The 22,756-nt window shown below is 35.9% G+C and overlaps 1 protein-coding gene across 1 annotated transcript in view; it reads right to left on the bottom strand.

The window, feature by feature from the left end:
- The window catches only part of SUGT1 (SGT1 homolog, MIS12 kinetochore complex assembly cochaperone), a 40,425-nt gene that overhangs the window by 14,957 nt on the left and 2,712 nt on the right, over positions 1–22,756 (bottom strand). The window contains exons 3-10 of the mRNA XM_026009624.2: positions 16,280–16,370; positions 15,537–15,606; positions 14,593–14,663; positions 11,486–11,539; positions 11,016–11,032; positions 8,704–8,738; positions 6,987–7,083; positions 6,105–6,212 (exon numbers count right to left, since the gene is read on the bottom strand). Of these exons, the coding sequence (XP_025865409.2) occupies positions 6,105–6,212; positions 6,987–7,083; positions 8,704–8,738; positions 11,016–11,032; positions 11,486–11,539; positions 14,593–14,663; positions 15,537–15,606; positions 16,280–16,370 (543 nt within the window). The remainder of the gene's footprint in view (positions 1–6,104; positions 6,213–6,986; positions 7,084–8,703; positions 8,739–11,015; positions 11,033–11,485; positions 11,540–14,592; positions 14,664–15,536; positions 15,607–16,279; positions 16,371–22,756) is intronic.

The raw sequence follows: 22,756 nt of genomic DNA, 5'->3' as shown, positions 1-22,756 counted from the left end.
TTTGCATTTAACTCAAAACTCATTTAAAAGTTAACTTAAAACTTTGGTTTGAATGTTCCACTCGTATGCACAAGGAAGGCTTTCAATAATATCCCAAAGCAGTACACAGATTACTAGTAAGAATCCCTGCTCTTCCAGGTTATTATTGTTCAATGTTTTGCATACTACCATCCACCTCTAAATTCTTTACACAAATACTTTTTATATTTGATATATACTTCAAACTTCAGATTTAAAAGGAAGCCATTACTCCAAAAGGGACAATGGCATCCAGACACCACCTTCTCAGGAGAGGGGTAAAGCTCCCACTTATTGCCAGATTGACAGTGAAGACATCTTTCTCAGAGACTAGAGAGCTGTGGCAGTTTACTGCTAAACTTCTTTTTCTTCTGGCAAAGTTTTGACAACCATCTCTTTCAAGGCTATAGTCATTAAGTAATTGTTTCTGACCTTTAGGATGTAATTTTCTCAATGTTCTCTTACTCAGCTCTTTGCACACTTAATAGCTGTATCTAACTGCTTCATCTGAAAAGAGTAAACTCGGTCTTCCTAAAGCCATACTGCACATCGACCATTTTTATTTTTATGCTCAAATCATTGTAGTCATTTTTTAAAATGCAGAAGACAGTAATTAATGACAAAAAGCTGAAAATTCACCCAAGTTCTAATATCACAATTCAAATATTTACTGAGAGCCTACTCTGGACTAGGCACTGTGATAATACATATAAGAATACAAACACTGTTCCCTTTTTTTTTTTTTTTTAAGATTTTACTTATTTATTCATTAGAGACACAGAGAAAGAGACAGAGACACAGAGAGAGATGTAGGCTTTCAGCAGGGAGCCCAATGTTGGACTCAATCCCAGAACTCTGAGATCACACCCTGAGCTGAAGGCACTCAACCACTCAGCCACCTAGGTGTCCCAAACTCTCTTCTTCTTAAAGAAAGTAATGAGAAGACATATTCCCATAAACAAAAAATTGCAGTATGTATCACCTGTAGTGAAAGATCTCAATACAGGAAAATAGTCTAGCTTCCTAGAACTAGGCCATATATGTCATTAGTAGTGAGAATGAATGATTACTTTCTCAGCTCTTTTGTATTTTTCCAAATTTTCTATGATATTCATTCATTGGATTTATAACCAGAATAAAAATCTAATAATAGCAGCAATATTTATTGAGCACTATTATATACCTTGCATGCATCATGTACATCACCTGACTTAATAGAACAATCCTATTAAAAAAAGATTATCAACCATATTTTACAGATGAGACAGATAAGATATGCAACTTGCTGGAAGTATTTTACCGCCAGATGTTTTACTTATTTCCTGAGAAATAAGCAGAGGTTGAAAACAAGACGAAAACTATCAATTGTGTAATTTCAGTGAAGAGTCATAAATAGGTGCTACTTATTGGAAATATGACCACGAACAAGTAGCTAATCTCACTGAGCCTCTATTTCTCCCGTAAAAAGTGATTAATAGGGTCTACTTCATTTAGGGTTCTTATGAGGGTTAAATGAGTGCTCGCTTCAGTAGCACATACACTTACAAGAGTTAAATGATACCATCTATGAAAAGAACAGAGCACTGTGTCTGGCAAATAACTGACTGCTATTACCATTATCTTCATCATTATAATTAGCTAAAAAATCTGGACAAATTATTTAACATCTCTGGGTTCAGTTTATACCTGTAAATAGATGATAAAAATACCTACACATCAGGCAGTATTTGTGAGGATTACATGGGCTAATACACAGCAAACAGTTACCTACTACAATTCTGCACAGGTCAAACAGTATGGGTCGGGCTAAATAAAATGCAGACAGTGAAATATTTGTTGTAGAATACTTAACGGCATGAAACAAATTATCCAAAATGTGGGACACCTGGGTGGCTCAGTGGTTGAGCATCTGCCTTTGACTCAGGGCGTGATCCTGGGGTTCGGATCGAGTCCCACATTGGGCTCCTGCGGAGAGCCTGCTTCTCCCTCTGCCTATGTCTCTGCCATTCTCTCTGTCTCTGATAAATAAATAAGTAAAACCTTAAAAAAAATTATCCAAAACGTACAGCTAAATTTAAAAAGAAAGCTATAAGGGTGCCTGGGAGGCTCAGTCAGCTAACTGCTGGGATCCCAGCGTCCTGGGATCGAGCCCTGCATTGGGCTCTCTGCTCAGAAGCCTGCTTCTCTCTCTGCCACTCCTCCTGCTTGTGCAGGGATGCTTGCTCTGTGTCAAATAAACAAAATCTTTAAAAACTAAAATAAAAAGACAGCCATAGACACTGTATTTACAGTAAAATCCTTTTCTTTTGAAAATATATAAATATGCATTAGTAGAGAAGGTAGCAAGAATATACTTCAAAAACAATTTGTAGATTATTGGGAACTAATTACTTATCAAAAAAAAAAAGCCTATTACCTTCACACTGTATCAAGAAGACATAAAACATGGGGCACCAGAGTGGCTCAATCAGTTAAGCATCTGACTCCTGATTTTCAGCTTCGATCATGATCTCAGGTTCACACAACTGAGCCCTGAGTTAGGCTCTGCACTTAGTGTGGAGTCCGCTAGAGATTCTTTCTCCCTCCCTCCAGGCCTCTCCTCCCTGCTCACATGTGTTCCCTCTAAAATAAATAAATAAATAAATAAAAAATAAAAAAAGATACAAAGCAATCCCAAAACCCCTACATCTGTTTAAAAAAGCAGTAGTATCCTGCCCAGATTCTCCAACTCTATCACATCATCATAATCAGGATTTTTCTATGAATATTAAGAAAAGGAATTCACTCTAAAACTTCTCAAATTTTATTTGGTTAAGAGGGGAGAAGGGAGCTATTGTCTCCAAGTAAAGACACACATATTACTTCCCACAATTCCAGTTAAAAGCCTTTGTGTTTTATATAGATATAATACAAAAAAATTGCTTTGACTAAAACTAAGAATAGAAGATCATTTCTTTTTTTATTGTATTTTTAAATAATCTCTACACCCATGTGGGACTTGAACCCACAATCCTGAGACTGAGAGTCATACAATCCACCAACTGATCCAGCCAGATGCCCTGAAGAACATCTCTACAAGGGTGAATTTACTCCAAAGGATTTTGAAAATTCTAATTTTTGAGGAGTAAATATTCTTTAAAATGAATTATTTCATAGCATTGCCATCACTGAAGTTATAATCCTGCAATTTTGAGTATAGTGTCATGAAATTAACAAGACAGAACAAAAGAAACACTACAGTTTCTTAATAAAGAAGATGAATTAAGGGCAGCCCGGGTGGCTCAGCAGTTTAGCGCCGCCTTCGGCCCAGGGCCTGATCCTGGAGACCCAGGATCCAGTCCCACGTCAGGCACCCTGTATGAAGCCTGCTTCTCCCTCTGCTTGTGTCTCTGCCTCTCTCTCTGTGTCTCTCATGAATAAAATCTTAAAAAATAAAATGAATTAAGAGGCAGATATTAAAGCTGGTATTCAATAAAAAGGTAGAAATAACTATCAGAGGTACTGAAAAAAATATGAATTCTGACTTGGAAAAACATATGTGACATTGTGAAATATTTGATTAAGAAATGCTATTTCATTAAGAGTCCTCCATCTTTTATTTTCATTGCAAATCATATTTCACTTAAATTAATAACACTTAACTAATGATTATACATGAATATGCAACATTTATTCAACCTTGAATATGGAAAAGAAAAAAATGGATTCTCAGAGCAAAGAAATAGCCACTTTAAAAAGCATAGATTTTACAGAATCTCTAATTTAAGCAGACTTTTCTAAGCAGAATCATCTTCTTCTCACATAAAGGAGTCAAGACATGAATACACATCAAGAGTAAATTACTTTTTCTCTTAGCATCATCACTAAGTAAGCCTCAGTAACCCACAAAATATTTTTTCAGTATTATAACAATCTAAGCCGTATGAGAAAGATTCAAAACTTTCATTCCTTTTAAGATAAAATTAAGTACAATTATTTCAACTGTACAATGCACAGGGCTAGGCATATTTAGCAAATGCAACACTTTTTTTTTTTTTTAGATTTATTTGTTTGGGAGAGAAAGAGAATGTGGTGGGGGCAGGGAGCGGGAGAAACAGCCTCTCCACTAAGCAGGGAGCCCAATGTGGGGCTTGATCCCAGGACCCCAGGATCATGACCTGAGCTGAAGGCAGACACTTAAACAAGTGAGCTACGTAGGTGCCCATGGAACATACTTATACTAAAAAATTACTCATTGTTTGTAGAGTTAACTGGAGCATTCTCTTTTGGAGCATATAAACACACAAATATGATATGCTTCTTATCCTCACAGACTAAATGCAAGAGAAATAAAATGTTTACATAAACTCCTATACAAAAAAGTAAAGTAGTTATTATGTAGCACTTAAAGAAAGAAGAAAGGGACAAAACAGCAACTGGGAATACAGCAGAGGGGCAGAATGATTTGAATCAACAAGCACTCAAGAGTCAAAGGAGAATAAAGAATGAGAGATAACAGGGCTTTGTTAACATCCAAAATTCTAGCCACACAGACTTGTGCATTTATCACCACATTCTATTTGTCCATAAATTAGATGAGTAACACACATGTTTTTAAGTCATTTACAATCTAGTCACATTAATCAGTTTCCATTTAAACTACTTCAAAAGAACATGCATTAACAACCTGTTGATAAAAATATGTACAAAAATGCCAAACTCATAATTTTCTGACCTCTCAAATCTAGCTAGAGTTTTGTGGTTGATTATTTACACTTCTTTTATTAAACAAATTCTACACTATGTGGATGGGGTCAGTAAGACTAAAATCTGGCTTAAGATTTTATCCCTTTTCTCACTTTCTATCATCCAAACAACAATTTCTTCTCTCCACTCATAATTTAACAGCGCTGTACTTTATAATCTTCAAATCAGTAAGTGGCCAAATCACTTCTAACTAGATGCAAAAAACTACCACTTCTTAACTTTGCACTTGTGCTCAAATGCTCTGCAGGTATCGTCTTCTTTCTGTAGGCCCAGCTATGAAATTCTCCCGTACACGGGCCAATCCTGAATCTATCCTAGGATAGGAAAATTCACACATCCTTAGAACTAAAACTCAATAGTTACTAACATAGAATGTTGTAAGACATGTGTATAAAGAAGGTGTAGTGATGGAAAAAGTCCACTTATATCATCTGTTGTCATTAATTCATTATACACCTTCATACAATTTTATAGATGAAAAATTTCAGAGCTCACTTAGTCCGTATCTCTCATTTTTAAAGAGTGAAATTTAGTCCTATAATAATTTTGTCACTAGTCTAAATTTATAAGGCAAGCAAAGAGCCAGAGTCAGATTTTTTTATTTTTCAACTGAGTACTTGTCCAACTTAATTATACTATCTGCATCTTTTGATCACTATTTAAAGCGTTACATGAATTTTAATTCTATTGCATATTTTACTTCTTTTTGAAAATATAAAGTAATCTAAAAGTTATATAATTACTCAAAATGTAATTTAAATTATATTCATTATTTTATCACAACAAAGTATTCTAAAATTCAGCTTAGTTAAAAAACAAAGAGCAGATTCCTCTTCATAGTAGTTCATATTTTTGTGTAGGCAGGGTGACAAAGTATTTGTACATACAAACAGACAAGTTCAAGAGAAGAACATTGTTGGTATCAAATCTTAAAAAGAGGCTTTCATCTTTTTTGAAAACCTCTTTAATAAATATTATACCAATCTAAGTATACAAACACTATTGAGGTTAAATTGATTTTTATATTCCATTGCCCTAGAATATAGGGAGGGGAAAACTGTTACTCAAAATTTATGGTCCTTATTTACCTGTCCCTTTGAATTTGAAGATGTGTGCTTAAAAGGATCTATAGGCTTATAATCACATGGGTGATTAGTTGACCAGTATTTCTATATATTTAAAGTATTACTACCGACAACTCTTTTACTCACTTACTTTTAAGTAATCTCTACACCCGATGGGGGGTTTGAACTCATGACCCCAAGATCAAGAGTTTATGCTCTTAAAACAGAGCCAGCCAGATCCCCTCGCTACTGACGACTCTTTAAAAATTGTCTTACCTTTGTCGAAAGTACTTTAAATGTGCTCTGTTCTGGTATTATAGGATGAAGAAGTCTCAGTTTCAAATTGTAATCCTCTCCAGAAGGAAGTTTCACCAAAGCAGACAACTAATAAATACAAAATTAGCAGCACAGTTCATAAATTTATATAATGAAACATAAAATACTTACACTGAACATAATTACAGAATTTCAATACCACTGCAGATTACTTTAAACACTCTATATGGAATATCAGACTTAAAAAATGCAAAACCATCCTTTCTACATGATAACCTTTACATGGATTCTCACAGACATAATTAAATAAGCAGAAAATAGTATGTTTCAAACATGTATATAACATTTAAGTCTCTAGAAAACTTAAGATATAAGAGCAAAACAATACAATTTATAACAAAAGAAAGTATTCATATGCAAAACACTTCTACCACTAAAGTATCATTAAAGTTTTCTACTAAATGCTAAAAAAAACAAGTTATTAAAGTCACACTAATTTAATGTGGTTAAGTAAATTCAAAGACCTATAAATCATACAACAAATAAGACCTTTTTCATAAAGTATACCACACAAAGGTAGCCAAATCATATATCTTACTAATGTCTTTTATATTTATCAACCAAATTCTCCTTTGAATTTTAAATCTAAAGAAAAAGAAAACAAACATCTAGCTATAATCTACATAATCTACAGTATACTTTAGTCTCAAAATGTAAAATCATTCAAGCTGAAAAGCAATGCTTCAGATCTTCATCAGCATTCTCTATGTCTCAGGAAGAAATGATATATCTGATATACTGCTATAGATTATTCTGCAATATACTATATTTGCAAATAAAAGTACTTAATCTCAAAACAAAAAATGGTTCAAAGATTATAACCTCTTTTTCTGAAAATTCCACATTTACATTATTCTTCTGAACATTCTTGATCATAAGTGTAATGATTACTTGAGATTCTGTTTGATACCAGTCATACCTATTAAAAAAGAAAAAAAAAAAACACCTCAGAACATCTAATTTTCTTAAAGCTGCTGCTTTACATTTTGACAAGATTAAAAACTACAGTCTGATAAACAACAAGAGCTCCACCTTGAGGAACAAATTAGCAAAGCAGATAGTGAGTCACAGAAACAGTTTTATATAACTAATTTTCGTTGATCTGTACTAATGAAAAAGAACAGTAGGGTATGATGCCTCAAACCTTTCCAGGAGACTTAAATACATACATGATTTTCTGGGTTCTGATTTATATCTCTAATATTGTGCTTAAGCTAATGCTGAAGATGAAATTTACTCTTAACAGCTAACCGTTATATCATTAATAGCATTACACTTTCATTTCAACCTAATACTAAGAAGAAGCACTTCTATCCCTTTTTTACAGATGAAAAGCCCAGAAGGGCAAAGCAATCCGTCAATCAGCGGCAGGTGTTACACTGGAACCCGGTCAGCTGGACTCCACACTCCAAAAATCTCTTAACTGAAGCTAGCTAGGGCCAACAGCCCTGAACACGGGGAACAGAAGCAAATGAACTAAAATTAAAATAACTTAAAATTTAACTCATTCTGGCCAGGCAAAACATTAAATACAGTATCTTCTTTCGGTCTCAAGGTACATGGGAAAACTAATGTGCCTAGAGATTCTAATTATGTGTATCTTTCCCACAGAAGGCTCTAAAAATGTAGGGATCCTCACTTCAAATGTGACTATATTAGATTATAAATGCCATGAGGCAAAGCTACTTATCTACCCTGCCACTATTATATTTCTAGGACTAACCACAATGCCTGGTACACAATAACAGTATTAAATCAATTTTGGATAATTTTATGCTCCAAACACCGTAATTATTACTTGATGTTTGTGTTCTACACCTGCTCCTGCCACCAAGCTAGTCAAAGTTCCTTGTCTACTTGGTACTTGGAAAGTCACCCTAAATCTCCCCAGAAAGAGCACGAATAGGTTGTTCTGTTTTAACATTTCCAAGCCATTTTAGGTAATTAAAATGCAGCTTGATTAAAGAAATGAACTTTAAGAATCTGTTTCCCTCTGAAATTCAGTAAGGATATAAAGCTCCAGATCAATGCCTTGTGTTTTTTTCTGTTACAGTCCTAAAAATACAAGTTGTACACGTGGCTAAGGAATAATTAAAAATAAATTCAAATATTTGCTAGATGCTAAATTCATTACCCTGTTGCCTTGAGCAACAGTCACTATCAACTCATGTAGAATTACTATTAAAAATTTACTCTAAAATATAAAAGGTAGTTACAATTTGACAATCCTACTACTAATTTACCCGTGTAATAATTACTGGAAGAGGTTCTTGCCATACATGGAAAGGTGACATAATATGGAACCAGATGAAGCAACTTTAAAATGGAGAAGTGATTTGAATTTAACCTTAATATAAACACTAATATCAATCAGTAAACAGCCTTAGAATTAGTTTTTCCAAGCTAAACACAATTTCTAAAAAAACTAAAAACCACTGAAAATCACAGGATAAGGACTTGCTTATTATTATTAAAGAACAGGATTTTTTCCCTTTGGGCATATTTATTATACATTATTTTATGAAGAAGAAACACTTACTTGATTTTTGACTGATGAGTCCTTTGAGAATCAGACTGATTTTGGCAAGTTGAAAGAAATTTTTACAAATTAGCAACTGTGTATTAAAATGCACGTATTGTTAATTTACGCAGTGCTATGGTTACTTTGATATGGAGTAATTACATGAAAATATTCCTCAAAAACAAAGCATGGTATCCATTAATTGCTAAATAATACTAGCCTTCACAAAATATTAGAACGTTCAACATTTTTTATAATTTTAGGAATTAAAACTTCAAAAAAGATTTTTCTTCTAAAATAAAAGCAAAGAGGAAAGTAAAAAGATGAAAACAAACCATACAGACTCTTAACTATAGGAAACAAACTGAGGGTTGCTAGAGGGGAGGTGGATAGGGGGATGGAGCACTGGGTGCTGGGCATTAACTAGGGCACTTGATGGAATGAGCACTGGGTGTTATACGCAACTGATGAATCACTAAATTCTACCTCTGAAACTAACAATACACTATATGTTGACTAAATTGAAGTAAAAAATAAAATAACATAAAAATAAATAAAACCCAAAAAACTTTCTAAGGGGAAGACTGGAAAAGGCTACACTTAAAAGTCGAGTTCCAAGTCTCTCTACACCAAAAATAACAATGACATTAAAAAAAAAATTTTTTTTTAGAAACAGTATTAACAGACTTAACAGACTTAACAATGGCATCAACCGCTACTCTGGAACGTATGAAGGAACATTTCCATGGTGCCTTCCAGATAACACCTTACTCCATTTATGGTCTCTCGGCAACATTCTACATCATCGATCAAGAAACAGCTCTTGGTCAATACCTACTTTCCTAAACTACACATGTACCAGTTAAGACTTATTAAAGAACTTGCCCTGAGTCGTAAGTGACCTCTAAGTTGTCCCTAAATGATAGTTAAGAGATGAAATTTAGAAGAAGATAATAAAACCCATTTGAGTCTAACTCAGAATTACTCTCCAGTGTTAACCACTGAGAAATACCTGAATCCAGGTGATCAAGTAGAGATAATGACTAGAACAGACTATTCCAGTTCACCTTGGTACAAAGATTAAACTAGTGTGAACCACAGCAATAACAAAATTCATTGTGGCTAAACAGCTGTTTGTGTTACTAGACAAAGTACCATTCAAATGCTATTCTGTTGTTTTCAGAAATAGTTCCAATCCCAAATATAATAGTATTTAAGAAAAAAAAAAAAAAACCTGCAGGCAAAGGAAGCCAACTTTTATTTACGTACTTAAAGATTTTATTTATTGGGGGCGGGGGGTAGGCGGGACAGTAAGACTCTGCACTAAGCATGGATCCTGACACGGAGCTGGATTTCATGACCCTGAGATCATGACCTGAGCCTACATCAGGAGTCGGACGCTTAACCAACTAAGCCACCCAGGTACTCCAAAGGAAGCCAACTTTTAAGTACTTCCCTCATCCATCATCCTTAGGACTATGGACAAGCCTTTGAGGTACAGGGATAAGAGGCAGGGTTCACTTTTGGTGATGTTCAAAACTCCAGTCACTATATATATATAAACATTTCTGGCCTGATGCTCACAACAACCTGCCTGAAGTAGATTAGCTCTATTGGGCCAGTTTATAAATGAAGCAAGCGCAAATAAAATAGTTTCTCAGTGTCACAATGTAATTCTGGAAGACAAAGATGTCAATCATCTTCAGACACAAAGAGATCCAAATGGGTTAAGTAACCACTCATAAAGACTACACACATTATCTCCTGACTGAATTTCACATGATCACTGCTAAAAACCACTAGCCATAATGTAACTGTGTGTGTTATATATAAACCTAATCGGTTAAAAAAAAAAAAAATCAACTTTCAACTCCACCATAGTTTATAATAACTGAAAAGACTTGGAAATCTTCATGTCCAAAATAACAAATGTGAAACTGAATTGGACAGTGATAAACATTTCCAAATTTTACTTTACTTTTGTGTTCTTAGTACACCATGATAAATCCTGAAAGTGCTTCCAAGGCAGACATTAAACCTAAATGTGAGGACTTTTCAGCAAGGAAAAGATAAAAAGTAACCACCCTGACCATACTAAAATATGCCAAATCAACTTGAATCACACATTAAACAAGCCCAGTAATTTTTATGACTATAAACCTGTATATTTATTTCACCAAAAATGGTATTAATTTCACTTACTAAAGGAAAAAATATTTACACGGAATTGCTTACAATCTAAGCAAAAGAAAGATCATTCAGAGGCCAGTCTCAAGTAAATATGGCAAAATTATAAGTGAGAACATGAAGGATAAAAATTTTGTACTTACCACCTCAGACTGTGATCCTATTAAAAACATAAAAGGAAAACATTTCCAGTTAACAGCAGATTTATAGGCAAAGTTACATACATGACTTCTGTAGCACACACATATATTGATTACATAAACCTATTTTCCATACATTCCAAATAAAAGAAAGTAGTTTAATTTTGCATCCTGGAGTCATTGAAGACTCTTCAGTAACTTCTTACTGGTAATACAACTGTGAAACAAATCCATTCAAATCTCCTTTTTTTTTTTTTTTAAGATTTTATTTATTTATTCATGAGAGACACAGAGAGAAAGAGGCAGAGGGAGAAGCAGGCTCCATGCAGGGTCTCCAGGATCACACCCCGGGGCCAAAGGCGGAGCTAAACCTCTGAGCCACCCCGGCTGCCCTAGAACAATCTGTTTAAATCCAAAATGTCAAATATTTACTTCTTTGAAAATTGAAAGACATGGAAAACCTATATATTTACCATTCTGAGCCTCTTGACACTTTTTGATCCAGACAGTGAAATCAGGATCTGCACCTAGAAAAAACATAGTGTATCATCAATCATCTGCACCACCTAATACAGTCATTCGACAAATACTTCTTGAATATATACATGTTCCAAACAGTGCTTCAGAAAAAAAAAAAAAAAAAAACAAACAGTGCTTCAGGCACTGGGAATTCAGCAGAAAATTAGACAAAAATACTTATCCTAACAGAGTTTATAGCAACCATAATATTACAATTATAAACATACTAACACGTTTAACATTTAAGTATTCAGCTTGAAGAATTTCAGTTAAAAAAAAAATTGGTTTTAACCACAGTCAACCTTACTGGTTCCCAAATACAAATAATCTACATTTTCCCCCACCCTTTGTCTGTTAAAGGAGCTTCCTCTCACACAACAGAATCAGACCTGAATTAGAATCCCAGGGCAGCCCTGGTGGCGCAGCGGTTTAGCGCTGCCTGCAGCCCAGGGCATGATCCTGGAGACCTGGGATCGAGTCCCGCATCAGGCTCTCTGCATGGAGCCTGCTGCTCCCTCTGCCTGTGTCTCTGCCTCTCTCTTAAAAAAAAAAAAAAAAAAAAGAATCCCAATACACCGGGCAGCCGCGGTGACGCAGCGGTTTAGCGCCGCCTGCAGCCCAGGGTGTGATCCTGGCGACCCAGGATAGAGTCCCACATCGGGGTCCCTGCATGGAGCCTGCTTCTCCCTCTGCCTGTGTCTCTGCTTCCCTCTCTCTGTGTCTCTCATGAATAAATAAATAAAATCCTTAAATTAAAAAAAAAAAAAATCCCAATACACCATCAGTGTTTTGGGATGGAAGTCTGGTACCGAACAGCTGGACCAAGGTCTAGAAGCCTCTCCTGACCCCCAGGTTTGTTCTCTAAATGCAGCTACCTACTTATTCTACTATTCTCTCAGTAGCCTTTCCGTTACCATGCCATTTCTACCAAGACCAAAAAACCTTTGCACTTTGTGCAGTTCTGTCCTATCTCCCAATTCCATGGCAATCAAGACACTACAGATGGTGAACTATACATTTAGACACAGCAATGTAAACATGTATGTAAACAAATTACTAATCTTTAAAGACTCAGAACAATAAATCTATCTAAACAGCACAGGGTCTAATCCAATATGATGTTAAAAATTATTAAAAGTACTCTAAACAAAAGTTTGCAAATTCAAACAAATTGCAGGCAAGATTACTGAAAAATAAAAATTTCTTAAAATGAAATTTTCTAGTATTTTATAAGTGAAAATCAACTATATAGGCCTTAACTAATACCTACACACACACACACACACACATTCATTCTATTGGGGGGAACAATTATATCAAAATCCTAGATTTGGGGCCATCTTGATGGCTCAGTGGTTGAGTGTCTGCCTTTGGCTCAGTCATGATCCCAGGGTCCTGGGATCGAGGCCCACATTGGGCTCCCTGCATGGAGTCTCCTTCTCCCTCTGCCTATGTCCCTGCCTCTCTCTGTGTCCCAACTGAATAAATAAAATCTTTAAAAAAAAATTATAGATTTGAATAACATATTATGCAAATTAGTAAATGAAACCAAACTTCCTATTATACCAAACGGAATAAAAGATAATAAGTTATAAATGGTTTACCCCGGTAATATGAGAACCCTAACAGTTTAACATACATTTTCCTTAAAATTGAAGAACAAATTTGCCTTTAAATTAAAATATTCATAAAAGCAATTTTACTGAAAAACAGGCCCCTCTATTTGAGGAAGACTCTGAAATAATTCTAGGATAAAAGTCAATGGCAGTAAGACACTAATAAAGGAAAAAATTCAGGTGAGGAACTTTCTATTGCTATGAAAAAAATAAGGAAAAGGGCTTAGAAATCTACAAGATGGAATGATTTATGTCTCTTGAAGGCTTTCCAATGTATATCAAGGTGCAGGATAACTGGACTCTTTAGAATTTGCTTAAAGTGAAGATATGCTGGCTTGCTAACTGAATAGCCAACTTATTTATGTATCACTACTCCCTCCTAATTTGGAGATTCCGATTGCAAAGCTCGGTCCACTGTCCTCTCTCAAGCGGGTAGAGAGCAGAAAAGCAAATATTCAAAGCATTACAACAGAAAATTTTTAAAAATATAAAAACATACTCATGCAATAGAGGAGAATTTCCCAATTCCAGCACTACTGCTATTTTGGACCAGCTACTTCTCTCTTGTGGGGGACAATCCTGTGCCATGTAGGATGTTTACCAGCATCCCAGGCCTCTACTCACTAGGTATCAACAGCACATCTCCCATCCACCAGTCATGAAAATCAAAAAATCTCTTCAGACATTGCTAAATGTCTTCCAGAGAGCAAAATCATCCCTACTTAGGAAGCACTGCTCTAGAGAACTGTGATAAGGCTGAATCATTAGAGGAAGATAAACAATGGTACACAATTTCAATTATGTAGTCTATATCTGTGAGATTACTTACAACTTGTCAGTATTTTGTAGACTCTTGATTTTGGGCTCCTCTAAAATTTCTACACATGTGCACAGACATCCATACTACTAATTTTCATATACTTTTCTGAAGCAGACATTAAAAACTCCTAATACTCTCAAAGCTCCAAGTTACTTCCTATCACAACTTACCCAAGCTGACACTTCACTTAATAAAAAAATCTGTTGTAAAACTTCCTATCTCAGCCATCTGAATAGTAACTTAAACTGAACAGACTTCTGAAAATCAAATTAAACTTTCACTTGTCAATTAGAAAAATATAAAGCCAGACTAAGTATAGGTTTATATAATTTTTAACTATATATAGTTTTTAACTATAAACTATATTAACACTGGAGGTTTATATAGTTTTTAACCTCTAATGGTAAAGTTCATCTGTGATTTAAATGCTAAAGAAAAAAATGCTGAAGAAAGACCAATTTAATCAGTTTTAAGTAAACTCAAATTTTGCAATCAACAGAAAACTTAAGAAGAAAGGTATTGGCTTTCTACGATGAACTTGAGATTACACTAACAAAATTCAGCCATGGTATTTAATACACAGAAATAATGGATTCGTTTATTAACATAGAATTCCAATACTTACTATCTAATTTCTGTCCTTCTATAAAAGTTTCTAAAGCAGCAGCATAGTTTTTTTCATGGTATTCACATATCCTGCATGAGCACATTAAAAACAAATACCACACACACGTGAGATCACGCAAAAAGGCTTTCTAAATTAAATATATTTGTACTCTCAATTGGTAAAAGAAATAATTTAAGTATATTTTAATAAGCCAAGAGGTTTTCTAATATACTGTAACATTAAATATAACTTCCATTAAAATGTAATTTTGGAACTCATTTCAGAAGGAATTTCTTGTTTTTAATTGTATACATTTGCTTATTCTAAAATATAGTTATGCTAAGAAACTAAAAAAGTTTCTTAAGAATAAAGTTATAATTAGCAACAGAAACAAGCTGGGATATAAAGAACACAGACGGTTTTCACAACATTAAATGTAGCCTGTCCAGCCTGGCTGACAAATAAGATGTTCTCTAGTCAGTTAAATACAGTAAAGTCCAAACAATAAACAAAAAAGAGATTTGAAATCCATCAGTTTCATCATTTCTTGTAATTACTTCAATCGCCACTATTTTAAAACACACTATGTATCTCTTATCACCTACTATAATTAACAGAAGTATGAAGTTATATTTAAAATTGAGGGGATCTCCGGGTGGCTCAGCGGTTTAGCGTGAGCTCAGGGTGTGATCCTGGAGTCCCGGGATCGAGTCCTGCATCAGGCTCCCGGCATGCAGTCTGCTTCTCCCTCTGCCTGTGTCTCTGCCCCGCCCCCCTATGTCTATAATGAATAATAAAATCTTTAAAAAATAAAAAAATAAAAATTAAATTAGATCCTATCTCAGCTATAAAATGTATAAATACAGAATTTACTATTTACGTAAAACTTAAAATGCATTCATTTAACAAAGTAAACACCTACTATCTACAGTTCAGACCCAATTAGAGTAGATAATGCATACCCTTTTCTCAGCATAGCAATGGAATTATTTGGATTAAGTTCAAGAGACTTCTTTGCATCAGCAACAGCATCTATGTACAAAAACAAAACGGGAGGGGGTATTTAGTAATTTATGGACCTAACAAATTACACACAAAATTTGAATCAGCCCTACATTTTCCAGTATTCAAGTTGGTGTAATGGACAAATGCTTTTAAGTTAGGAAAAACTAATCCAAGATATAATCCAAAAAATATTACTCACATCTTATTAGGCTAATATTTAGCTTCCTTTTTAAAGCTATTCAGTCAACATATAAAGCTTTGTCACAAAACTCATCTAATTTCTCATGAACATCATTTATGTAATTTGACTCAAGGTATTTACTTCTCCCTACCCAGATTCTCTATTCAGAACAATTAAAAGTTACACAAGTAACATAAAGGCATTCTTTTTTACGTAAGTTACAAATAAGAGCATTTCATTTATAGTCTGTAAAACAATAAATGTGATGCTATTTTTAGTATATCCAAGAACTACAAATGAAATCTGTATAAATTCACCCACTGAAGGAAGAAGAGACACCCAGAACATTTATATAGGTATTGCTCAACATGTTTGTCATGTTTCAGCCACTTCACACATTGTATGAAAGATCAATTTAAAAATCCTCAAGGATAATCTCTATTCCATTTGACTCACTGCATCTTGGGCAAAATTTATAGCTTATAAAGAAGAAATAATATATTCAGTAAGAAAAGTTACCACAGTAATTCCCAAGAAGAATGTGACAATAAGCTCTTTGACAATGATATTGTGCATCATCTGGTTTCTGTTCCAAAGCCTTAGTCAGCTCCTACAAATACAAACATGTTGTGTCAATAAATGTTTTTTAAAAGCAACTGAATTCTAATTGAACATGATTTTTAATCAAATAACCTAATATCATAAGCTATTTGGAGGAAAGCTAACAATGAAATAAGCTTGGTGCTTTTCTTTGCAAGAGGATCAATATCTCCTCTTCTCCATTCTCCTCACCCCAAACCCACAATCTAATGTAGTATCTTAGCACAATTCCTGGACTATAGTAGGAACTCAATAAATGGTAATTACTATCACTTCATTTATTCTGAAGAATTTAGACGATATATATTGAACGTCACAGATTTTCTCCCTCTAATTAGGAGAAGACTCAAAGATCATGTAGAATTTGAGATGCCTAGTAAATGTAAAACTGTCCAATAAAAACAAACAAACAAACCTAGAAGTTAAATCTAGAGCTCAGGGAGGTTAACAGAATCAATAAAGACACAATGAAGCTTATCAGGCCCTCTCCCATCCTCTGTCAATAGCAGACAACCCTAAGAAATTAGAGCACAAAAGCCCAGATACAGTACCTCACAGATAGCTATCAACTGATCAAGATTTATTAGATTAAAACTTTGTCACCCTGGGGAGTCACAGTATGTAAGTGGTCGCTGGAACAACAATGATGCAAGAGATAGCATGGGGGGGGGGGGCACCTGGGTAGCTCAGCTGGTTAAGCGTCTGCCTTTGTCTCAGGTCAGGATCTCAGCATCCTGGGATCAAGCCTTGCATCAGGCTCCCTATTCAGCGAGGAGCCTACTTCTAACCTCTCCCTCTGCCTGCCATTCCCCCACTTGTGCTCATGCTCCGTCTCTAATAAATAAAATATTTTAAAAAAGAAGAGACAGCATGATCAGTGAGGCCAAGGACAATGTTGGCAAGTGAGAATGTTTTGACTATACGCAGTGCTCACACATCCTACGGATTTGCTAGTTTTCTTAAAAGGTAAAATTACTTCAATAACGACATGACAGGGCAGTCCTGGTGGCTCACTGGTTTAGCGCAACCTTCAGCCTGGGGCGGGATCCAGGAAACCTGGGACTGAGTCCCACCTCGGACTCCCTGCATGGAGCCTGCTTCTCCCTCTGCCTGTGTCTCTGCCTCTCTCTATCTCTGTCTCTCGTGAATAGAATCCTTAAAAAAATAAAAATAAACAAATAACGACATGACATTGATTTTGCTTTAATTTAGTAGCAGGATTCCCCAAAAGCAATGTATACCATACTTGGTAACCATTTATCTAAAAAACAATATACCTAAAATCCAAACCATTTTCTATGTTCTTCACCTCTATTATCCTGATCCGAGCAATAATGAAAATCAGATCTTGTTTATGTCAATAAACATTAAACTCTCCAGTGTCTTTTCAGCTGACTCAGAGCAAAAGCCCAAGTTCTTCCAGTGACCTCCAAGGCCCTCCTTGATAGGACCTTCTACTAGCTCTCTGATCTCATCTTTTATTACTCATCTGCTTGCTCCCCTACTCTAGCCACAATGGCTTCTTTGCTGTTCTTCAAACACCTCAGGACTCCGCATCAGCTGTTCCCTCTCACTAGAAAGATCTTCCCCAAATGTGCAGAGAAAATCCATTCCCTTTCTTTTTAAGGATTTATCTATTCATAAGACACAGAGACAGAGAAAAAGGGGCAGAGACATAGGCAGAGACAGAAGCACGCTCCATGCAGGGAGCCCGACGTGGGACTCCATCATCACACCCTGGGCTGAAGGCAATGCTAAACTGCTGAGCCACCCGGGCTGCCCCATTCCCTCACTTTCTAGTCCATGACAAGACTGTGTCAAATCCAGTCTGACTCCAAATCTGGTTTTAAAAACCAAACTACACAGTCTCCTGATAACGTCTCTTTATTCCAAATATCTTTTACACGCCAATAATATTTGTATTAATGTTTCCCAATATTTACCTAAGTTAAATACCATCTTGCACTTAAATTTTCAACAATTTTGAAAACAGCTGATAAGCTCTTACCTATCTACTCAAGTGTATCTGCAAACCAAATTTCTAAGCCTCTCCTCAGCAAGAGAACAGGCTTATTAAGGGTGAAAAAAGCTATTATAAATTATACTAATACCTAGATCATCAAATTATATGTATTTTTTAACATCTGTTACGTTAACAAAGGTCAGACACGGGGGGCACAAAGACAAATAAAATGGAGTCAAGTAAAAAAAAATTAAAAAAATAAAAAATAAAAATAAATTTTAAAAAATGGAGTCAAGTAAAAACTTCTGAATTTCAAACAAACAACTTGCAAATGACCTTTAAAAACACAAACCAATTGTTGGTTAAGGAGAAACAATTATGTAATTCAGTTAAATAAACTAAGTAATTTACTTATTAGAATGCTGTTATTTTGAAAAGTTACCAAAAAACAGAACACAAACCAAACACTAGGAAACACAAACATGTCACATTATGATGTAATATCACGTCATCCATATCACAATAACCAGTTTGTTTTTTATAAATATACAGTATAACAAAGCCAAAGTGGTGAAATTAAAACAATGATTTGTGGTTGTATTAAATACATCAGACTTGTGGCATGTTTTGAGAGTTCTACTGTTTCTGTGACAACAGTTGCTTGCTGCTTGAGTACAAAGGGACTAAAAAGAGGTATCTCAAAGGCAAGGACTTCAGTGCCAACATTTGAATCATAGTGGCAAAAGCCCATTATTTATGTAGATCAATGGAAAACATACTGTAAACATGCCCCAAAATATATTTACATAAAAGGAGTTATAGTCCAGCAATTTAGAGGTCTCAAAAATAAGCTCCATGAACTATAAACATAATTACACTGAAATCTTTACCAAGATAATGGTGAAGAACCCTAGTAATCCAAAACAATAGGGGGATAAACTACTTTTTAAGGCATTAAAATTGTTTAAAACTTAGATCTTATAAAATGAATTTCTGTGGGATGCCTGGGTGGTTCAGCAATTGGGCATCTGCCTTTGGCTCAGGGTGTGATCCCAGGATCCAGGATTGAGTCCCACATCAGGCTCCCTGCATGGAGCCTGCTTCTCCCTCTGCCTGTGTCTCTGCCTTTCTGGGTCTCATGAAAGAAGAGGAGGAGAGGGGAGAGGGGGGAGGGGGGAGGGGGAGAGGAGAAGAGGGAAGGGAAGGGAAGGGAAGGGAAGGGAGAAAGAAAAGAAAAAAGAAAAAGAAAAAGAAAGAAAGAAAAAGAAAAAGAAAAAGAAAAAGAAAAAGAAAAAGAAAGAAAGAAAGAAAGAAAGAAAAAGAAAGAAAATAAATTTCTAAATCTTAAAAGTTAATAAGTTTCAGGCTTTTTAAAAATGCTGGTCAACTAGGTAACTTGTTAAGATTGAAAGTAAAAGCAGACTGCTCACATTGACCCAACTGCTGAAGGGTATCTTATTTTGATTTCACTTCCCATTTTCTTCTAGCCACAGCCAATCCCCAATCAGAGATGACAAACAAGAGTACCAACCCTTCTCCCCTCCTAAACTACTGAGGACTGCTAAAGAAAAACCACAGAACCACGCAGAACTGGTAACACTGCATTTACGCCTGTTAGCTCTGTGCTTAGTGCTCTCAACAAAGCTATCAAGGGTCAACCCCCTCAAAGTCAACTACCAAACCTTTAACTCTATTATAGGTCCCTAAACCTACCCCCTCCTCTAGAGGAAGACCTTGATGCCTTGAACCCAGAGACTTGTCACTTCTCTACTATATAACCCTGAGCAATTTAATCTGTTTGGTCTCAGCTTCCTTCTGAGTGAGTAGAATGCAAATACCCACCCTCAGTTGTTACAAAAATTATGGTAGGAGTCATTTAACATGTCACATTTGAGTGCCTACCACTACACGGAAAATGTGGTAAAAATAAGACACAAAAATCCCTGCTACCTTGGAGCTTACAATGGGGCCCAATTTAGATAGGGTGGTCTGAGGGGGAAAAAAACCTTCTCTGAAGTGACATTTCAGCTGAAATCTCATCGCCAAGCAAAATGAGATAGTACAAGAGTATATTTTAAGCAAAAGGAACCCAAGTCCATAGGCCCTCTACGAGGACTGAGCTTGGTACATTCAAGTGAATAGAAAAAGACAGTGTGGCAGGAACCTAGAGAGCAAAGAAGCTACAAGATGCCTACCTCAAAGGCCTTATTTTGTACCTTACATTACATATCTTCATTATAGCCCTGTGAAATAGGTCCTATTTAGTCCCACTTCAGAGACAGGAAATCTGATCCAAAGTGACAACGGGAATTTTCCTAGTTATTATGAAGCCAGGGTTTCGATCCAAGCACTCTGATTCCAGAGCCTGTGTTTTTAAAGTAAACTACCCACAATAAGGGCTCACACCCACGACCCCAAGATCAAGAGTCTCATGTTCTACCAACTGAGCCAGCCAGGTGCCCCCAGAAACCTATGCTCTTAACCACTATTCATACTGGGCCTCAAAAGAGTCTCATAATTCACAAATCTTCTCTCCCTAGCGATTCGAGACACTGTAAAGTTTTCCTGACTACCCTGGTTGGCCTCCAGTCTGCTTATGTTCTTAGTATATTTCGTACACCAACCCATTATAATATTTACCTTATATTTTAATAATCTGTCGACTTGTCTTTCTCTCCATTGGACTGCAAACTTCCTCAATGCAGTCTTTTCATCTTTAGATCCTTGGCTCCCAGTACAGAATTCACCACTAATATATGTATCGTATGTTGAATCAATGAAAAATGTGAATCAGCTTGATACAAACATTTCCCTTTTAACCCTAACTGGATGGTTTTACATAAGAACATAACATTTTAACTAATGTATTATCAAGTGGGCTGAATTTCAAAATAACCAGATGACTCCTGAACAATGAGGTGTGTTAAGGGCACTAGCCCTCACAGCCGAAAATCCAATCTGAGTATAACTTCTGACTCCCCAGTAACTTAAAAGCCTTCTACTGACCAGAAAGAAGCCTTACCAATAACACAATTAACACGTGTTTTATGTATTATAAACTATATTCTTACAATAAAGTAAGCTAGAGGGAAAAAATTATGAAAATCATAAGAAAAACACATTTACAGTACTGCAGGTATTGGAAGAAAAATCCATATTAAATAGGCCAATGCAGTTCAAATCCTATGTAAGTAGGCCCACGATGTTCAAGGTCGACTGTGAAAAGGTCACTTCAAGCTCTTTTTTTTTTTAAGTGTATTTATCCATGAGACAGAGAGAAATGCAGAGACATAAGCAGAGGGAGAAGCAGGCTCCCCGTGGGGAGCCTGATGTGGGACTCAATCCCAGGACCTTGGTTTCATGACCTGAGCTGAGCTGAGCTGAAGGCAAGATGCTCAACCACTGAGTCATCAGGGTGCCACCACCCCAAGCTTTAAAAAGAACTTTTTCAGGTGCCTGGGTAGCTCAGTCCATTAAGCATCTAACTCTTGATTTCTCATTTCATGATCTTGGGGGTTGTGGGATCCAGCCCCACACTGGGTTGTGTGCTGAGTGTGGATCCTGCTTAAAATTCTCTCCCGCTCCATCTGCTTCTCCCCTCCATGTTTTCTCTCAAATAAATAAATAAATAATAAAAGGAACACTTTCTCTTATAATCATTCTCCCCACTCCCAGTTTCTGATTCAGGTTGGTGTGTGTCCTCAGAATTTGCATTTCTAACAAGTTCTCAGGTGATGCTGCTGCAGCTGGTCTGAGAATGATGCTTTTGAGAATTACTTTTCCACAGCACTAAAAGTCTGGAAACTTATATCCCAGGGGTCCCATTCTGCCTCTATTTGGCTATATACATCTCTATGACAGATCATTTGGATTTCTTTGGGTCTCAGTTTTCTTCTGTAAAATGGATGGGTTATGTACTAGACCACATGAGCTGTAAGGACTCTGAATAACCTCAGATGGAGTCCAAGAATCTGCATTTCTAATAAATTCCCAGGTGATGCTAATGCTGCTGGTTCAAAAAGCCACACTTTAAGAATCTAGGTACTATAGTAGCTAAGCACATGCCTATTCTATGTAATTTCATTCCTAGTGCGCGCGCGCGCTCTCTCTCTCTCTCTCTATGTATATATACATATATCCCTCCCCAAAAAAGTGTGCTCACCAAAATACCCGTATGAGTACATTCAGAGCGGTTTTATTTATACTAGCTAATAACTGGAGGTAAGTCAAATGTCCATTGTTAGAGTTGTGCTATACTTTTACACAATGAAATACTACACAGCAATGAAAAAAACCACTTCACACAACATGGACAGATCTCACATGACAGCACCAGACTAGTGTGCATTATTGTTTATGGGAAGTACAAGAACAAGAAAAACTGATGGTGATGGAGATCAGAATGGGAGTCAGCTGGTAGGTAAGGGGAATTA

This window comes from Vulpes vulpes, chromosome 6, assembly GCF_048418805.1.
Source record: "Vulpes vulpes isolate BD-2025 chromosome 6, VulVul3, whole genome shotgun sequence".
Classification (NCBI taxonomy): Eukaryota; Metazoa; Chordata; class Mammalia; order Carnivora; family Canidae; genus Vulpes; species Vulpes vulpes.
The sequence above is the reverse complement of the archived record's forward strand: the minus strand, read 5'-3'. Positions and strand labels throughout refer to the sequence as shown.